Source organism: Candoia aspera, chromosome 1 (genome assembly GCF_035149785.1).
Source record: "Candoia aspera isolate rCanAsp1 chromosome 1, rCanAsp1.hap2, whole genome shotgun sequence".
In the NCBI taxonomy this organism is placed as follows: Eukaryota; Metazoa; Chordata; class Lepidosauria; order Squamata; family Boidae; genus Candoia; species Candoia aspera.
In genome coordinates, this window is record NC_086153.1 from 90,688,297 (window position 1) to 90,708,482 (window position 20,186).

Consider the following 20,186-nt stretch of genomic DNA (forward strand, 5'->3'; position numbering starts at 1 on the left):
GCCACGCCCCCTCCCCCTGTCGTCGGGCTTCCCCCGGATTGGAACCTTCCTCCGCAACTCTTGTGGGAAGACAGGTTCGCTGCGCGAGATCAACAAGCGACAACCGAGGCGGCGAAAGACACACGCGCGCGCGCTCTCGCTCTCTTTTTGCGGAAGGCCTCCCTCTCCTGCCCCGCCGCTGCTGGCGCGAGGAGGAGGCGGCGGTGGCGGCGGCGGCTTCGCGCGTGTGAGCGCGGCCCCGCTCCCTCCTTCACTCCACCCAGTTGCAGGATCGATCCCCGGGGCAGGGCAGGGCCGGACCGCGCTGGTGTAAGATGGAGGGTTTGACGCTGAGCGAAACGGAGCAGCGCTATTACTGCGACCTCTTCTCCTACTGCGACACGGAGAGCACCAAGAAAGTCGCGTCCAACGGGCGGGTCCTGGAGCTTTTCCGCGCCGCGCAGTTACCCAACGAGATAGTCATGCAGGTGAGCCGTTGCCTCCATCTCTTCCTTCCATCTGCCCCCCTTTCCTTCCCCAAAAGCTCCCCAGACACTATTCTCGACCTTCCGGGGCCTCGGCTGGGGAGGCGTCAACGGGGAATTCCTGCTTCCCCTCGAGGCTGTGAGCTACAGCTGCAGTGAGAGAAACGCTTGGGGAGTGAATTTAAGGAAAAGCGGGTCCATTTCTGAAAATTCACCACCGAGCGAGGCAGTGCAAGCTGGGGGTGTCCTTTCGGTTGCAGCCTAAGGCTAGAGCACTTTTCCACTTCTTGTTTCCCAATGCAAGATCAGCATTTACCACAAAACGCAAGGTAAGGCGTTAATTGGTTGGTTGGTTTTTTTTAATCCTCTACTGGTGTCTTCCACGATACTAAAAGAAGAAAATTTAATTGGAAACTAATATGAAGATAGTTATTTCCAAGATTTTAGAATTACAAGGGTTTTTCCTATAACTTTTGAGTGGAAGTGGTACTTAAAAACAATATAGAAGCAGCATTAGCCTTTTCCTACTTGACTATATTCAATCTAATTATAAGTATGGTAATCATTTTCTCACTTAGTTTTGTTGTGCTGGTACTCTGAATTGCAGGGTAGTTTCATGGAATGGAGAGGATGCTTTATTAACTTGTGAAGTATACCTTATACTTAGTTATATGGAACCACCTGAGGGACCGTCTCACCCCTGCTACATCGACCCATCCCACCCAGTCAGGCAGAGAGGGCATGTTATGGACCCTGTCCATGAGGAATTGCCGATTGGCAGGGTCCAGGAGGAGGGCCTTCTCTGCCATGGCACCTGCCCTTTGGAATAGGTTACCCCAGAGGTAAGATAACGCCCCCACTCTCCTGGCCTTCCAGACGGGGGTTAAGATATGGTTATGTCGCCTCGCTTGGGATGGGAGGGGGGATGCCCATTCATGGGGGTGGTTGACACCATGATGGAGCCACGGATAAGAGCTTATTACCATCTCGAATTTTATATTTTCTGTATGTTTATATTTGTATTTATGTGTATTTATACTTATATAAATGTATGACAGCCTTGTGTGGCTCGTTTGGTAGGTGGCAGTATTGCAGCCAAAACTCTCTCCATGACCCAAGTTCGATCCCAGCGGAAGCTGGATTCTCAGGTAGCCGGCTCAGGTTGACCCAGCCTTCCATCCTTCCAAGGTCGGTAAAATGAGTGCCCAGCTTGCTGGGGAAGGTAATGACTGGGGAAGGCAATGGCAAACGACCCTGCTATAGTCTGCCAAGAAAACGTCGCAAAAGCGGCGTCCCTCCAAAGGGTGAGACATGACTCGGCTTGCACAGGGGACCTTTCACCTTCCACATGCTTACATTATATTGTAGTGTTTTTAGTGATTTGTCATTTTATTACCTGTAAGCCACCCAGAGTCGTCGTATGGGAGATGTGCGGTAGAGAAATTTGACAAATAAATATTGTTGTGAAATTAATTTTAGTGCAGCAGTTCTCTTTTTTTTTCTAGGATTCTTTCTGGGAGTGTTGAACCATATTAAATATTTTAAAAACAGTTTATCAAGTGGCATAATACTGCCTTTCCCAGTCTGATACATGCTGAACTTTTATTTATTCCACTAGCTCACTTTATTAGCTTGCACAAGAATATTCAGTGGTTTGGGTTTTGTAAGTGTGCAGATATAATTCTGTTACTGTCCGAAAGTGTAAGAATCAGTAGTTGTCATTAACCTATATCAGTGCCTTAATTTTTTACTAACTGTAGAGTGTGACCCTGCTCCTTCTGAAGTTAGTAAAAATTTAAGGCACTGAAATAGGTTAGTGACAATTACTGCTTCCTACTCTTTTGGATAGTAACAGATTGATTATTTCCCTAACTTGAATAAATAAAAAGCAGGCAACTTAATTTAGCATGCTATGGCAGGGCTCTCATGAGGAAAAACAAATTTATCTATTAAAGATATAGTTAGTAGGTATGAGTTGTGTTACATTGTTTTAATCTATTGAAAGCCTGAACTGTGTATTACAAAACTGTTGCCAACAAACAAGCAGAGAAGACTGTGTTAAGACTGTGCTGCACCTTGTATAAAACGGACATGGCCTTGAATCTTGACGTAATTGGAGTACAACTAAAAGATAAGTTTTTGGCAAAACTTGCTGTATTTGCTTATGAACACAGCTGTAATGTTAAAAGGAGACTGAGTTTCAGTTACACTTGAATGACATCCGCATCTACTGTGATTGTTCTAGATTCAATTCTGTTCAGTATTTAAGTGCATTGTATATGATCTTTTGTTTGCTTTTACCTCCCAATTTATCACATTTACCAATATTAAAGCATTTACATCATGAAGATTAGCAGTAACCACATTCAGCTATGTTTATTGCTATTCATTGTAAACTTTAGTTCCTCCCTTTTGAGAGGGACACCTGTTTTTGATTCTGAGTAAATTTTAAGTAGTGTTTCTCAGATCATTTAAGTCCACATATATAGCTTGATGCCCTCTCGATACTTTGGACCACAGCTACCACAATCCTTTGCCATTGGCCATGCTGTAAAAAGAATAGTGTCCAAAGCATCTAATGGGCACTAGTTGTCTATCCCTATCAAAGATAGCATCATGTCCCTGAATTTGTTGCCTGATAATGGTGAGGTAGCTCACTCTGAGTTCTTCATGATGTCTCATCAGTAGAAGAGGTCTTCACATTTTTCAGATCCATTAGAGCATTTGGTTCATTATTCTGTTTCTATTTGAGTAGGCAAAAGCCCCTGACTTTGAACTTTAATAAATATAGAAGTGACTATTTGCCATGTATGCCCATATATGAAAATCATGATATGTAAGAAATGTGTATATTGGTCAAAATAGATGCTATTATGATTTTTATACAGATACACATTTCTGCTGTATTTAATTGTTTAATGTGAAAAAGTTCTTAGAAGTTTGAAATGGGAAATTGCATACTTTGTAAATCAAAAAACTAACTTAGAAGTGGGATAGGTAGGCTCCTGAAAATTAGAATTTCTCCTGTGTTGACTCAGAATATTGCATTTAGCTTTAACTCACCACAGTGTAATGTGTATTGCATAAATCTCCAGCAGCCTACATAAGTAATATTCATTCAGTTCATTTTTAGCTGGATAACTCTTCAAGTAGTGATTGCTTAGTTGATTGCTCTAATATTTTATATTGTTTTTGCTTGTACTCAAAATGGAGAGAAAAAAATACTATTTTACTGTTGATACATGGCCAGCTATCTGCTAGGATCCAGTTCTAAATAAGGTGAACTATCAGTATATAAACTAAGTTCCATTTTTGGAATCTAATTGAAAAGAAGACATGCAGCAGAAGAATGATTAGCATAGAATCCCAGTGGGATAAATAAGGGAAGCTTGGACTATGCCTCTTTTTAGCCTATCAGTAATGGTTGTACAAAACCGGAATTAAGGGAAGTAGAAATCAGGTCAAATTAGGTGTCCATCCTTTCAATTTAGTGAATTAAATATAGTGGAAACTTAGGCAGTTTCACATGATCGGGAAGTTCAACACATTCTGTTAGAATTTTGTCGCTTAAAACTTCATCTGACTAACATTATGGAGTGATTACTGGACAACAGTGTGTAAAGTGTTTAATATTTCTTTGGCGTATATCACAATGTGTAAATTCCATTTTTATGTAAAGGCACTTGGACCTTCATCCCATCTGTCTGTTTGTCAGCAGGCTAAGTTTCTGAAAATTGAACCAAATCTGGTGTGGATGGAGAAGCTGATAAAAGAAAACTCAGGTCTTAAAAAAAAAAAAAAGGTCCATATCCCGCCAGGAACTATGGGAAAACATCCAGGAAAAAATCCCCCAGTGCACCCCATAAGAGAGGCAGTAAGAAAATGGCTCAGAATGTTGCCAGCTTCTCTGTCCTAAGCCCCCTCCTTGTTTGCATGAATTAGAACAGAGCTATCATTAAGGCATTAGAAAGAATTCCAGAAGCCATGATTGGCATGCCTGTTCCCTAACTTGTTTAATATAAAACCAAATTTTACCTTAAGAAGGTTCAGATTTGAAGAATTTCTCTTAATGGTATTTTTAGAAAATTGTGCAGCTATAAAGGTACATCTGGTACAGTAAGTAGTCACTTAAAATGCTGTATCATGTTTAGCTTCTATTAATTGAACTGGAACTTTATGAGCTGTACTTAAGTAGCACTGGGTTCTCTTGAAGTTATTAGGATAATGTTTCAGTTATTGCTATCTTAAGTTACTCAGAACTGAATCTTTTTTTAAAAGAATCTATAATATAAATATACCTACCCTAAAATAAGATACAATTAATGTGTATGTTTACACATCTACAAAAGGTGAAGACGGCTTCAAGAATATGAAGAACTTACCTGCTTGGGGACTGTTGTCTTTAAAGCGTATATCAATTGTAACTAATGAGGAAACTTTGGATCGATACTCAGTATTTATGTTTAGAGTCAGAAAATCATGGTTATTTCAGCTTTCAGCCCAAAATATTGCAGGAGTTTATATGTATGTATTAATCTTTCTTTCTTATTTATTTATTAGTCCAATTTATCAAAATTATTTATCATTAATGTGCCTAATCCTGCAATGCTATTCATTCACTTGCAGCCTTAGTACAAATTGTTGCAGAGGCGAGAGCTTACACAAGAAGATAGATTGCTTGTAGTTTATTTTAATATAATGTCATGACTAGTAGAATAAACACCTCTTATAGGTACTCAGTGGTATTTCATAGCTAAAATAAAGACTCCTCCAGGTTGAACTTGATGCCTGATTACTTAATGGACAAGCCTGTGCAATTTTTTTTTTTTTTTGCCACAGCAAGAAGTTATTATTTTTTTTTACTTCCCAATTTAGCCTGTAGCCAAGGTATTCTCTGAAGTCAACATGGTGAGGCAGATGTTGCCAGCTGCTAAGGAGGTTTCATGGCTGGTGTGCCCATAATGTTTATAAGCATCGAATTTTAAATAAGTAATTCTTTCCATAGAACGCACTTCATTGAGGAATATGATCATGCTACGTAAGATGGCTTGTGAAATAGCAGTTCTGAAATGAAAGCCACTGGATGCAATGGTTAAGGCACCAGGTTAGAAATTGGGAAGCCATGAGTTCTAGTCCCACTGTAGGCATGAAGCCAGCTGGATGACTTTGAGCCAATCATTTTCAACTCTGGAAAGCTCTTAAGAAGAAGGCATTTTCACTTCTGAAAATGTTGCCAAGAAAACTGCATGGACTTGTCCAGGCACTCACCAGGAGTCAAAACTGACTTGAAAGCACCAAAAAAAATGTTCCGAAATGTTGATTATGCCTTGTGTGCATTATAATGCAAATAACATGACTGTTTTTATGTGGTTTTAAAAATACATCTCTTGTCCCTTCATGTTGTTAAATATTGCTATAATGAATGGTAATTATGTAGCACATGTTTGTAGACACATTTTTAATTGTATGCCATCCTTTTTATCTTGCACTGGAAGACCATTTTGTTTTGTATTAAATTTATGATAAGTTTTCATACTATTTATATGTATCTAAGCAAACCATTTGTTGTGTGCTGGAATCTTTTAAAATTAAGTTAAATCAAACTACATCACTTTTATTACTACTATTAAAATTCAGGTTTTGAGTACCCAACTTTTTTATCCAGTATAACGTGTTCCAGAATGCATCATACCAAATTTTCAGTGGAGTTGCTGAGCAGTAATGATTCCCATAGCTAATGGATTTGATGTTGATATTGTCAGTCAGATCATTACATGTACAGATTGTCTCTGGTGGATGTGCTTGTACAGCATGCTGCAGTCAGAAAGATTTGTGATTAAACATTGAAGTTGAGATTCTCAGAGGTTAATAAAAATGACTTTTTTTTCCTGGTAGAAACAGCAAAATATATTGTGATAACAATTTTTGGGTATTAGTATTCAAGCTAGTGAAATTAAGCTATTTCACTGAACAGGAATATGAACTATTAAGTATCATGAAGTATACTTAAGTTAAATATTGAACAGAAACTAGGAAATTAGTACCTTACAATATTTAGCATTTTTGGTGAACAGAATTGTAAAACAAAGGGCCATAGTTTGTAGGAAATATTTATATTCCTTCAGTCTCTAACAGATGTGCATTCTGTTTCCATTTTTGTGGATTCAATTTTCTTTCAATCAGTAGTTAGTAGAATATGCATTTAAAATTGCCAAATTTTTCACTACAGTTACAAATGCATGACTACATTGTGCAGTGCAGCATGCGTATTATCTGTGAGGAAACTAATAATAAATAATATGCATCTGTGCATTGCAAAATTGTATTATTACAATATGTAACTATTGAGAAATGGCTCAGTATCATTAAATTTGGATTTTGGAGCTATTTGTTTCTGTTTTAGAATACATATATTAATACTAAGCTGCAATGAGAGATGCAATCTCACATTAGGTATTTTGATCTGTCTGTAGATCATGGAACTTTGTGGTGCAACTAGACTTGGATACTTTGGAAGAAGCCAATTCTACATTGCTTTGAAACTTGTTGCAGTGGCTCAGTCTGGGTTTCCACTACGAATGGAAAGTTTAAATTCTGGTAAGCCTTGAAATAATATTAAAATCAAATTAAAAATACGCCTGTTGTCTGATTCTGGTATATTACTGGGCTGGTTCCTCAAAACTGATTAAGGAACTCACTCATAAAAGAACATCTCATACGTGACTTGTTTTAGTGTTCTTACTATCACAAGAAAGTGGAACAAGTCACAGAGCTCCAACTCTTGAACTACAAAAGAAAGCTGCATTTTAGACTTCTTACATGTATGTAAAAAATTGTAACCTATATGGTTAAACCTTTCAGTCTTAGGATTGTCATGCATTTTTAAGTGTAAGGGAAAATGCAGAATTTTGTTTTTAATATAAATAGGTTAAGTTAAACAACTTAACAGATGAGTTAAACAACTCAGCCTGATTTTCATTCTAACTTGTTTTAGAAGTCAGTGCTTATTTAATTATTTTTCCTTTAGGAAATAGGTATAAGTGAGCGAACCTACAGAAGAATGAAATAATAATGCCTAACAGGATTTCTGTATTCATTGTCAGTAAGTGCAGGAACAGAAAAACATGCAGGCAGAGAAACTTATGTGCATTCTAATACCCTGGATGCTCAGTTTATGCACCTGAGGTGCTTTTGGGATCACCAGTCTGAAAGCCCAGATCGTGATAATTTATTAGATACCAAAAACTTTGCAATGGATTAAATATTCAAAGAGGTGCTTCAGGAGCGGTGGGGGGGATGGAGAGAGGAATAGCAGCAGGACTGCCCTTTTCAAACTTGGGATCTAGCAATAAAGTGTGCTGTTAAAATAAACATCAACAGTTCCATTAACAGATGCAAGCTTTTCCATGAATCTGAGTTGAAACTATTTTGATTCTCTTCCTGAGGTTCACCAGCTTGTTGGTCAACATTGCTTTAAAATTCTCTAAATTCAGATTTGGAAAGTTCTAATACTGACACAGTAAGCTCAGGGCTAAGTTACTTTGATATATCTTGTTAGGATACTATGTCTTACTGTTTAGATGCAAACACAGTGGTGCTTAAAGGTTTGTGGACCCCTTTGAATTTCAATATTTCTGCATAAATATGACCTAAAACGTGATCTGTTCTCTACACAAGTCCTAAAGCTAGATCAAGAGAACCCAGTTAAGCAAATGAGTCAAAAACATTAGACTTGTTCATTTATTTATTGAGGAAAATAATCCAAAGCTACATATGTATATGTATACACTGTATGAAAAGTTTCATTTTGTTACCTCATAAAAGCTGGCCACTGTTATGGCACTCCTGTATCTGTACTTCTTCGTTAAACGCCTTTTGAAGTTTATTTCTGGGTAAAAAAATACAAAAGTATTAAACACGGGTATGTTAAAGAGAAGTATTTAAAGTTTCAGGAAGTTTTGAAAATAAATTACATATCCCTATTAAAATATTTAAATTTTATATTTATATTGCACTACAGATGTTTCTAAGTTTGAAAATACTGATACTAAAGATAATTGGGGAGGTTGGTTCTTAACTGTCTTAACTGAACTGTCACAGTTATTTTCATAGTAATACAATATGCAATTATATGACATATTAAATAAAGAATTTGAGCAACAGCTCTGACTAAAATTATATTTTAATTTACTAGTCAAAAGGATTTTGTAATATAAGTTTCTTAATCCATGTCATCTTATTTTGACAGTCAAAGACCTCCCCCTGCCCCGATTTGTGATGTCAAAGAATGAGCAAGAATTAAGGCATTCATCCTTGTATTCTTCAGAAGCTGATAACTCATCTTCCTATTCAGGTGCAATTCCTCCTCCACCAGGCAGAATACAAGCTAAAAAGGGCTCTGTGAGCCATGATATAGTTCAGCAGCGTCCAACTACAGATCAACAGGTAATGAAATCTGGAGGCTGACTTAGGGTATCCATGCCTTTCATGTCTGGTTCTGTGATATTTTAAAATACAAAGAACAATAGTGCAAGCTTGGCTGCTTCTAATTTACTTAGTGTGTTTAAAAAACTGTGTGCCAGGCAAAAGATTACTTGATCTTATCATAGAATCTCAAAGGTATTAATGTTTTAAATAGCTATTAACTATTTCATAGATCTTAGATTCCTTCTCAAGCTAGTCTTACTTTTTTACTCAATTTGACACATGCATAGAGCTTAATTTTCCTCTTCCTTTTTTATTTTATAAAATAAAATATTTTAATATTTTTAGGATCAAACTTAGGAGGTTGTATTCAAAACCATATTTCTTCCAACAGAACAGATAGTGCTGGCTGAACAGGTTCCCTTTCCCTTCCTTGCATGTATGCCCTCCCCAGCTACTCTGGGAAATGATATATTCTTAAATATGGAAGATTTGGGCCTCAGCCCTTCCCCTTTATATGAAAATATAATGGTATGGAAGACAATCTGGAGACGGGTAGACAGTTGAAAACAGGAACAGAGATGTGGATTATTATTTCTAGATTCGATTTTAATTTGAACAATATGAAAAGTTCAGGAATTGTACAATTAGTAATCTAAGCAGTTTCTGCTGGACATATCAAGATTCAACTTGTGAAAAAGAGTAAAATGCTGGATTTATCAAGGATTACTATTTTGTTTTCTAATTTGTGGATTGCTTTTCAGCTTTTCTGGTTTCTCTCTTTTATACATAGTATAATATTAAAAACACTTGCATTTCCTATATTGTTAAACCAAAGTGGCATGTGAACATGGTAGTTATGTAGATGCATAGGAAGCTTCTATATCAAGGAGTGTTTTTCAGTAGCTTCAATTGTCTTGTTGGTCAGAACTTTGGGTGTATAAAAGGTCTGATTGTAGCTAATGCTGTCTTGATTACTACAGCATGTTTTTTGTGAGGCTAACTATGAAAATAGTCAAGAAACTTAAGTTAATATAGAAAGTAACAATTGTACAGCTTGCTAGAATCTCATCACTTAGCTCTAAAGACCTTAACTGAATATTTATTTGCTTCTGGACAGTTTAGAGTACCAGGGCTTATAGTTCTAAAATCCCAAATGGGTTGGTTTCAACTACTTGAATATGTACTTCCTTCAGATTACTCCCTGTTATTACACACACACGCTCGTGCGCACACATGCACTGTCAGTGTTGACTTCTGGCAACTGTTTGTAGGATCAAAATATGCTTCTCCAAATAGTTCTTTCACCTGAGTTTAAGGTTTATTCAAAGAGAAGAGAGGGTTTTTTCTGTTAGCATAACCTTAGGTATGGAATGCCATTGTCAGGGATTTCAGGTACTAATCTTCCTGTTGTTTAAGCAATACATTTAACTGCTATTTTAAATGTCATGTTTCTAACTAACCATGAATTTGAGTGATTTAAATTATAGCCTTGTGCTATCTCTTTTGTACTGAGAGGTTGCATTCTGTTCTCTGTTGATCTTGATTTGGACACCTGAAGTGCCTTTTCAGTTGGCATAAAATTTGTCATGGTCTAAGACATAGTTTGTAAATTATTAGAATTATTAAAAAATTGCAATCACCTGCATAAAGTTAGGTTGATCCAGATCTCAAGAACAGGTTGGATGTAAAGATTTGCCATTTGCCAGTCTATCATTTACTTGAGTTAATCCAAAGGAATTTGACCCTAACCACATCAGGGAGAAAAAGCAGGTTAAAAATCAAGGAAAAATGAAGATCATTGTCAGTAAGCATATATACAGCTAATATAATAAAGGCGGGATAAAAATTAAATAAAATAATAGGTTCCAACTGCTGAAGTGAAGCAAAATGGATGTCCATGTATGCTTGTGCAGAGATCTCAGAGCAGCTTCCATGCAATTCTTGTAAACAACACATCTGTTTTAATTATTTGAGAAAAGATGCTTCCTACATGCTCCCACACAGAGAAATACATCTTTGGAAGGCTTTGCACAGCCCTAATTCATGTATCCATAGTAATACTAGTTTTGACACAAGTTGTTTATCTTAGAACAGATTGCTAAATATAGGCAGCCTTTATTGATTACTTTTCATCTGACTGCCTTCAACTGAAAATCTATCAGAGATCACAGACTATAATTTGTATTAAAGTTATACACTGAAATATTTCTGTATGATGGCATTGGCACCACAACATGTGATGTATTTCCATTAAAATTATATAATGTATTGTTATTGCATGTTTTGGAACCAGACATGTCTGAACAAGCTGGGCTTGATCCAGAGATAGTGTGAGTAGAAAGATACTATTAAAAGGATATTTCCTGTCATTACCCCCTCCCCCACAGGTGTGGAGGAGAGCAGTTGCAATAAAAGAAAAAATGCTGGAAAATTGTGGTACCAGACAGCTTTTGAACTGCAGTAAATGAGAATGATCCTTTCCTGAAGGTTTTATGTCTCCACATAAATGAATACAAACCACTATCCTTGGTGACTTTTTCATGAAATCCACTGTCAGAACTGTTTTCCTTAACAAAGCCAGGACAGAGCAGTACTCCCTCCCTGTCATACCTTTAACATCTGCTTCAGAGTATTCTCCAATCTTCTGAGCAGATTTTGCTGAAAAGGGGCAAAAAAAAGCCAGGTGGTAATTAGTTCATGCAGTATGAGTTTTCACCCAGCATGTAATTGCCTGTAGTTTTTTTGTTGGTTTTATTCAGAGAATTCCCTGTAGTTTTTTGTTGGTTTTATTTAGAGAACTAAATTTGATTCCATAAAAATCTTTGATAACTGCTGTTGTCTTATTAGTTGCATTTATCATTGTTTAGAGGAGTATTTTAATTATTCAGTGATTGGGGGGATATTAATTTATTCATGTAATGCTGTACTGTAATCAAAAAGACAGGACCCATCCCTTTCAAAACTTGTTAATCGATTCTAATAAAATCACATCTACCAAAAAAGTTGAATTTGTTCTTAAGTGAAATCCAGCTTCATATATCCAGTAACAGAAACAGTTTCTGCAGATAAAGTGAGAGGAGGAGTAAAGGAATTGCTTCCCTGAAGCTTCCCATGTACCCTCGTATAGGTAATCTTTGCTTAATGACCCTAATTGGGACTGGCAACTCTGTTGCTAAGCAAGGCAGTCATTAAGCGAAACATCACTTGATCACCCCACTTAGCAACGGCAGTCCCAGCAGTCCCAGTTGTGGTCGTTAAGCGAGACATCACATGGCCCTGACTTGTGACCTCATGCTGGCTTCCCATAGACTTGGCTTGTTAGAAGCTGGCGGGGAAGGTTGCAAATGGTGATCACATGACTGCAGGATGCTACAAGCATCATAAGTGCAAAGAACCAGTTGTAAGTCACTTTTTTCAGTGCTATCATAACTTCAAACAGTCGCTAAACAAATGGTTGTAAAGCGAGGACTACCTGTAATCCGGTTCAGAGGACACAAGGAAGGAGAGAAATGGTGTAAAAAGAAATCCATTTGTGGGCCACTAGAATTCACCCAAGAACAGTGATTTTTAGAAATACGTTTCAGTTGCCTAATCCAGAAGTTAATGTTTTCCTTTATTTTATTAGGAGTCTACATCTCCAGTTGTTTCACCACAACAGTCTCCCCCAACTTCTCCACATTCATGGAGGAAGCACAGCCGCCATCCTAGTGGAGGAAATAATGAGCGATCTCTTGCTGGACCAGGGCCTTTCTGGGCTCCATTTAGTGAAGCACAATCAGGTATTAAGAAATGTCTTCTAGTGTTGCCTGGGCTTGCGAAATTCTGTTGAGACAATTTAATACTAATTAGGGATTCCAGTGATGTGAAGTAGCCTGTCTCTAGAATGGGATGGACTTGCATGTGATATGCACAAGTATTACTCTGGCCATACTTTATATCTTGAATATACTTCAGGCAGCAGCAACAACACTGGTGATAATAATCTTTGCCTTCTTCTCTGCACCAATGCAAACTCCCATAATTTGTTCTGATCTTCATTCTGAGAAAATAGTGAGAGAATGCTCTTTATTGTCTGGTGGCTCTTTATTTTCAAAGGATCTCCACAGTATGACCACATGATTCCTGACTCCTTAGTACTTGTTCAACTTTTTTGGTGCCTTAATAATTCAGTATCACACAAGTACTGTGTTCTTCTTGGCTCTTTGTATACTCCGGGAAGCCATATCTCTTGCTTAAAAATCCATAAATGACAATAATCAGTCATGCCACTTTATCATGTGCCAGTCCCTTGTTTTATTTGGACCTGCATAATCTTTCCACTGTTTGGAAACCATACCGGTTTTGGGGTGGGTGGGTGACAGGTACTCTTGGGATTACCTCTATGCATGAACTGTTACTGACCCTAGAGGATGTACCAGGATTAGGCATCTGCTTCCCTCCAGCTGATTTCAAAGCTGTGGCTTTAATCAATCAGTCATCGCATTGTGGGTGTGCGAGATCTGTGCCTCCCTCACTGTGGAGTAGAGAAGGGATGAGAGAGGAAACAGTTAAAAAATAATAATGGTGTAGCACTTCCGGTTATAGTACGCCCACCACTGTTTTTCTAGTGCTCTGATGTCCTGGCCTTTGTACAGTACTTGATCCTTCTTAAATCAGCCACGGCAGTAGCAAGAAGGGAGGGACGGAAGTGATTGCAAAAGGAGCCTGAGTACAAGGCTTGTACTAGGAATACAGTACATCAGTTTTTCAAATCAGATTTCCCTTTGCGTATTCATATAGCTATTAAAACAGTTGTACCAATCTGACTGCCAAGGCATTTTAATTTTTAACTAAAGAGAATATTAGTTAACCCTGCTGCATGGTTACAGAAGGCAGTATATCACACTGAATACATTTTATAATGGAGGGAAGCCAGGCTTAGTCTTTCATTATGGTATGCCAAGGGCTGCACTTCAAAAAGTACGTGGATCCAGGACAGAAAATAAATTGGATTTAATTTAATGAAATACAATTAAATGTTAATGGCCATATATTTATTAATTTTTCCTTCTGTTACATTAGAAATTACAGATCTGCAGTGACTTGAAAAATATTGCAGCAAGGGAGGAACAAGTAATCCACAACCAGAGTTTTTACGTCCTTGTTTTATAAGCTGCTTTCTTTTTAGTTTTGTAGAAGTAGTTCCCATGTTAGCATTATTTTCAATATAAAGTATTTTCTAGTGTCAGCATCCACGATCATTTGTAAAATTAAGTATTGAGAATATAGGAAGTTGTGCACTAGTTATGCTTCTTTTCTTCCACTATTGCTCTTTGTCCACTGTCACCTCTTAAAAAAAGAGCGAGCAGAAATGAAGTGCCCTCTGGAGATAAGATCTAGTATAGTTATTTGGCTGATTAGAGCAACTTACTTTTCAGCAGATGATAATAAAACACCTTGCTTGGTTGGTAAATATTGCAGTTTCTGAAATGTTCATATCGGTCTTTTTTTTTTTTTCTTTCAATTCAACAAATCCAGATGTAAATGCAGACTTGTTTGTCTCCCTCATTCTCCCCTCTCCCCAGTTCTCCAAGAGGTTTCAGTTCAAGTAATATAAAGCTGCATTTTAGCTACTAAGTGATGGAAAAATACTTACAAACTAGCTTTCCTGGTTTTTCCTGTGTTAATTCCAAAGAGGAAAAGAGGATTCACATCCTTTCCTTCCTCTACCAAAAATACATAGTATTCTTAAATAGTTGAGCAGACTACAAGAATAATACTTCAGCAAGGTCTTAGTCTGGAAAATTATCTTTGTCAAACTTCCGTATCAACTTCAGTTTAAGTGTAAATAATATTGCTATTAAAGTCTTGCTAGGTGTTAGCAAAAACAGTGCTAATATTTCACACTAAAGTCTATACGTGTATAAATTATGTCTCTGTACATGTATAAGCTAGTAGCTGACATCAGAAAGCATGCCAGAAGGCAAAAGAATTGCATTAAACTACTTTGGTATTTCAAAAAGTATCCGAAAGAAGACAATGGCAAATAATTTCTGTATTCCCAAGAAACCTACATGGATGTTTTCATGTAGTTCAAAAAGTTCAAGTCTTCAGGAGTCAGGTTTTGACTCAAAGGAAACTTATGTATGTTAACTATGAACTCTAAAATGTTACTTCTACCAAGTCTAAGTTTGGTATCCCCGTCGATAAGGGACATAGATATTTCATGCTGGGCTTTCAAGGAAACACTTAAAATCAATATTACTGTATAAATGACTCTGGGCCAGTCACTCTCTCTCAGTCCAATTCACCTCACAGTGAGGTGAGGGAAAATAGGAGGAGTTGTTATGGGGAAAACAGGAGGAGGGAAGAGTATTATGTATGTTCCCCACCTTGAGTTATTTATAAAAATAATAAAGGTGGGATAATAAATAAATAAATAAATAAATAATCCAAATTCTGCATCAAGATTTTATGCAGATTGTGTTCCCTATTTCCCAACAAGCATGGTTTTTATATGTCTCCTCTCTCTCTCCTCCCCCACCCCCAAAAAAGAAAAAAAAACAGTGGGTAACTAACATGCCTTCTGTAGGGAGTGCAGAGCACCTGAAAGCCAACAAGGCAGATGTCAAAAGTTTGCACCAGTTTTATTCCACAAATTACTTACTGTATATTTAATGGGTACAAATATTTTAGAATAGGTCTTACCCATCTCCCCTTTTCCAAAAATGAGTGGGTAATTTTCATGCCTGCGTTTTATGTTGAATGTGGATTTAAATTAATAAAGCACAGTGACAGATATACACATTTATCTCTGAATCCCACCTGTTTCCACCCCTCCCCTCCCCTCCCCTCCAAAAAATTGGTACTTTTAAGGGTCAAGGAAACTATTCGAAAGCTGTTTGGGGAAAAAATAGGATCTGACAATAGTAGTGCTTGTCTTTCACTGTGCATTTCCTTCCTCATCTTTACTTGCAACTTTTGCTTACTTCATTTTGCACAGTCAGAATTCCAGGCAATTACTATAAGTAAATGTCCTTTTCAAGCATAGAGACTCTTGGGTGTCTTCCACCTACCAATCTTCTTTGAGGCATCCACCAAATACCATTGCACATCTATAAACATATGTTTAGGCTTAGCTTCCTGCTATACTTTTCAGTTGTGTACCTGCATGTACAGAGCTACTTCATAAAGCTACCGTATAGTTACGCAACTGCTTGAAAAGTTTAAGGACTTGATTCTGATTTTTTAACCTTTTTCTATTAGAGAAAAGCTTGCTCACTTGGAATAACTGCAGTTAGATAAGATGGGACTTTTTTTTGTTGGTGATGTAGAAGAGTATGGAGATGGCCTTGAAGGAAATAAGCAGCAACCATTGGGAAAACATGAACTTAGCTTGGGAAAACAGTAAGGTGTGAGAAAGAAACTCAAGATTGCCTCCATCTTGACTCTCTCTTGTATTAGAGGGAGGAAAGGAGAAACAGGATTTCAAGATGATATGACATATGATATTAATTTTATTAAGTTATTATATTCTGTATCAATGGAGTAGAGTTCTAGTATTTCATGTGGTGTCTTTTTCCTGACCTAGTCTATCTTGAAGCACTGACTAATGAGAAGTCTAGGCTCCAGTTTTAACATACCACATCTTTTTACCTGTGAGTCTGTTAGCAACTGTTAAGTTGGTTTGTACTTTCTTGTTAGGGCTGGAGATATAACATCTCACATTTGCGAGATTTGTATGCCACCTACTGAAAGGTTGCAGGTGGCTTACATTTCCCTTATGATAAAAGCAGGCATAAAACCATGATGATAACAGTAATATAAACAGCTTCATATTGACCAGCCCAACAGCCAGCCCCTAAAAAGTACCATTGCCTTTATGTAGTGGTTCTCCTGTCCAAAGGCTCTATGGAAAAGCACAGTTTTCACTGCTTTCTTGAGTGACAACCCTGAAAGACACAGTCTGATCTCAGCAAGCTGTTCTGGAGTAAGGGGCCTGAGACAAACAGAGATGGGGGCTCTGAAGTTATGTGATCTGCCTTTAAAACAGGCACATTCTGCTTCACTAAACAACTGAAGCTCAGAAAGGAGAATGTAAAGTGTGGCCCAAACCAACAAAGAGAGGTTACATCTTTGCACCACCTTGAAATTTGCAGTTTCTTTGTAATTCTTCTCCCATCTCCACCTCATCCTTCCTTAAAGCCACAGAGAAATGGTAGGTATCAATTTTTACAGGTTAAAAATGTTTGCTATAACCTGTTGTCTTAGTTTGTACATCACATAATTCTTAATGTAATCTCTTGGGTTTGGATTTAGTATAGACCACCCATTATGGTTTGGAAACAGGATGATGCCTCTTGCATCTGACAAATATATTGACAAATGAATGTGGGGTGGATGGTTTGGGAGATGTAAGCAGTGAAGTCCCTGGCTTTGATAGAGCCCCAAATGAGTATAATCAGGCTGATATATTCTAGTTCAGTAATTGTGAAGTAGTTAAAGTTCATCCATTGATATTTATACCTTCCCTTTTTCACATAGTTCAGAGCGGTGGGTATCTTTATTCCATCACTAATTTCAACTTTGTAATAGCTGAGTTGAAGTTTACAAGAAAACCAAAATGGGGCTGAGTAGTTTGTAGTTCAGTGTGTTGTTGTAACCCAACTACTATGTTAGTATGTTTGTGTGAGCCAACCATCATGGTAAGCACAACATGCTTTATGTGTTTGCGCATAGTATGTAATGTGAACACAGTAATTGTATTAACCCATATTTAGGGTTTAGTGTGTTGTATGAACCCAAGCACATGTGTTCAAAACCCAGTTCAAATTTGTAGTTGTAGCATGCTTTTAAGAGCAATATCCTTATGAGTATTTCCTCATATATTGCAATTTATAAGATGGGATTCAGATGGATAAACTGAGGGAGTCTCCAAAATGGTGGGCATTTGTTATTTTGACAGCTGGGTTTTTTTATTCCCTGTGTTCACCCTGGAATTTCAAGGTGCTCTGCTTAAGACTGTCAGGCGCACTCAGGTAAATAGGAATCAGTCATAAAAGGTGTTATAAGTGTTAATATAAAGCTGCTGGCAGATGAGGAGGAGTAGAATAATAATTAGAAGGCGTAATAATTAAAACATAAAGCTCTTTTCTCCATGCTCAAGAATAACCTTATCTCTTATCAAGTTAAAAGTGAAAGAATCACCCGTTGTTGATCTTTATTACAGAAAGTATCTTGGATCAGCTTCGTTGTGATATTCCAGTTTTGTTTACCAGGACTATGTCTTGAGCTCATTCACTCCTCTTGTTACACATTCAGATTTGGGATGGCCAGTTTGTTACAGTCAAATTAGGTATGCTAGAAAACCACAAACTGTAACTTGTCTCCCATACAAATTTGGAAACCAAGCCTTGGTTAGCCACCCTTTATAGAAATAATGATTAACACAATTGGTATGTCACTACAGTGAATTATTATGAAATCACTATGTGAACTAGGAAATCAAGAATGCAGTGTTAATAGGATAATTATGTAGTTGAGCTCAAATCTCTTTTGAACCTATATTATTAGGATCCTGCAAGAAGTTTTTCTAGCCCCTAAGCCACTGTTTCAACTAACTTCTTAAAGTGTTTCAAGACAGACATTTCTTGAATAGGTTGTTTAGTAAATTTTGAAACTGAAATGCATTCTGATTTTCAGGCTCCTGTAATCCTGGTGATCCAATGTGGTCTGGCCATTCACCTCCACCGCATCAAGAAAACTGGGTCAGTTTTGCAGATAACACACCAACCAGTACTATTTTAACCATGCATCCTGCTTCTGTCCAGGTGTGACATTTTATTAGTATTCTTTGATTTGCTTCATTCCAATTAATGTCAGTCATTTTCATATTGTTGCTAAAGATTTGTGCTGTGACCTTGCTTGTTTTTTTAAGATTAAGCTCTAATTCATTCTTCCTTTCCCAGAATGTAGTCTGGCACTGAACATATATCATTGAAGATTCTTGGTCAAGGAATCTTAATTTTAAAAACCCATTTGTAAAACCAGCTTTCAGCTTTTCTTTGTGTTTAGATTTTTTAAAAACTCTTCTGTGCACACTTTTTCATAACATTATACATTATGTTGCTTATATGGCTGTTGTCATTTCAATGTATTTATTTATTTATTTATTTATTTATTTATTTATTTATCTGTCGCATTTATATAGCCGCCCATCTCACAATAGAGTGACTTTAGGCGGTTTACAATAAAAACAATCATAAAATCCAAATGTTAAAACTACTATTAAAAGACATCAACAGAATTATTAATAACAAGATAGGTGAGAAAATTGATGTTAAAAACAACACAGCCATCTCATCAAATCACCATTTCCTTGAGATCCCCAGGCATGCTGACACAGCCATGTTTTAAGGGACTTCTGGAAAGATGTCAAAGATGGAGCCAATCTCACCTTGGGGGGACAATGTTTCACAGGGTGGGTGCCATGGCAGAAAAGGCCAGTCTCCTGGGTTCTGCCAAATGAAACTCTTTCAAAGACGAGACCCGCAGCATACCTCTCCTGCCAGACCTCATGGGATGAGCAGATGTAATTGGGTGGATGTGGTCCCTCAGATTACCTGGCCCCATGCCATGAAGGGCTTTAAAGGTCAAAACCAGCACCTTGGATTGGACCCAGAAGCAAACTGGCAAGCAATGCAGCTCACAGAGCAGAGGTGTAACATGTGCTGTTCTAGGGGCACACATAACTACCTGTGCTGCTGCATTTTGCACCAGCTGAAGCTTCCAGATACTCTTTAAGGGCAGCCCCATGTAGAGCACATTACAGTAGTCCATTTGGGAGGTGACCAGGGCACAAGTAACTGTGAGCAGAGCCTCCCAGTCCAGGAACAGGCACAATTGACACATAACACGAAGTTGTGCAAAAGCCCTCCTAGACACAACTGTCATCTGCTCTTCAAGCAGGAGTTGTGAGTCTAGGAGGACCCCCAAGTTGTGCATTGGGTCTATTTGGGGCAGCACAACCCCATCCAGTACCAAAGATGGCATAGTCCCTGAGCCGGAGGGCCCCAAAACCCAGAGTCACTCTTGCCAGGGTTCAGCTGAAGCCTTTTGTTCCCCATCCAGGCCCCTGCAACCTCCAGGCACCAGGAAAGGACTTCATCAGCATCACTTAAATCACCAGGGGCAGAAAGGTATAGTTGGGTATATCAGCTATAGGGGAGAGCACCAAACCCTGTGGAACCCCGCAGAGTAGGGGCTGAGAGTGGGATCTCTCCTCTCCAGTCACCACCAACTGGAATCAACCACAGA

General features: G+C 37.9%; 1 protein-coding gene across 5 annotated transcripts in view; it reads left to right on the forward strand.

Annotated features, from left to right (window-relative positions):
• REPS1 (RALBP1 associated Eps domain containing 1) overlaps positions 1 to 20,186 on the forward strand; it is a 51,993-nt gene continuing 31,807 nt past the window's right edge. For 2 of the 5 annotated variants that reach the window (XM_063309369.1, XM_063309385.1), the window contains exons 1-5: positions 1 to 467; positions 6,938 to 7,061; positions 8,713 to 8,909; positions 12,517 to 12,670; positions 18,573 to 18,700. In XM_063309369.1, coding sequence (XP_063165439.1) covers positions 315 to 467; positions 6,938 to 7,061; positions 8,713 to 8,909; positions 12,517 to 12,670; positions 18,573 to 18,700 — 756 coding nt within the window. In that variant the 5' untranslated portion in view covers positions 1 to 314. The remainder of the gene's footprint in view (positions 468 to 6,937; positions 7,062 to 8,712; positions 8,910 to 12,516; positions 12,671 to 18,572; positions 18,701 to 20,186) is intronic. The other 3 variants (XM_063309377.1, XM_063309392.1, XM_063309400.1) reach the window with 2 other exon arrangements.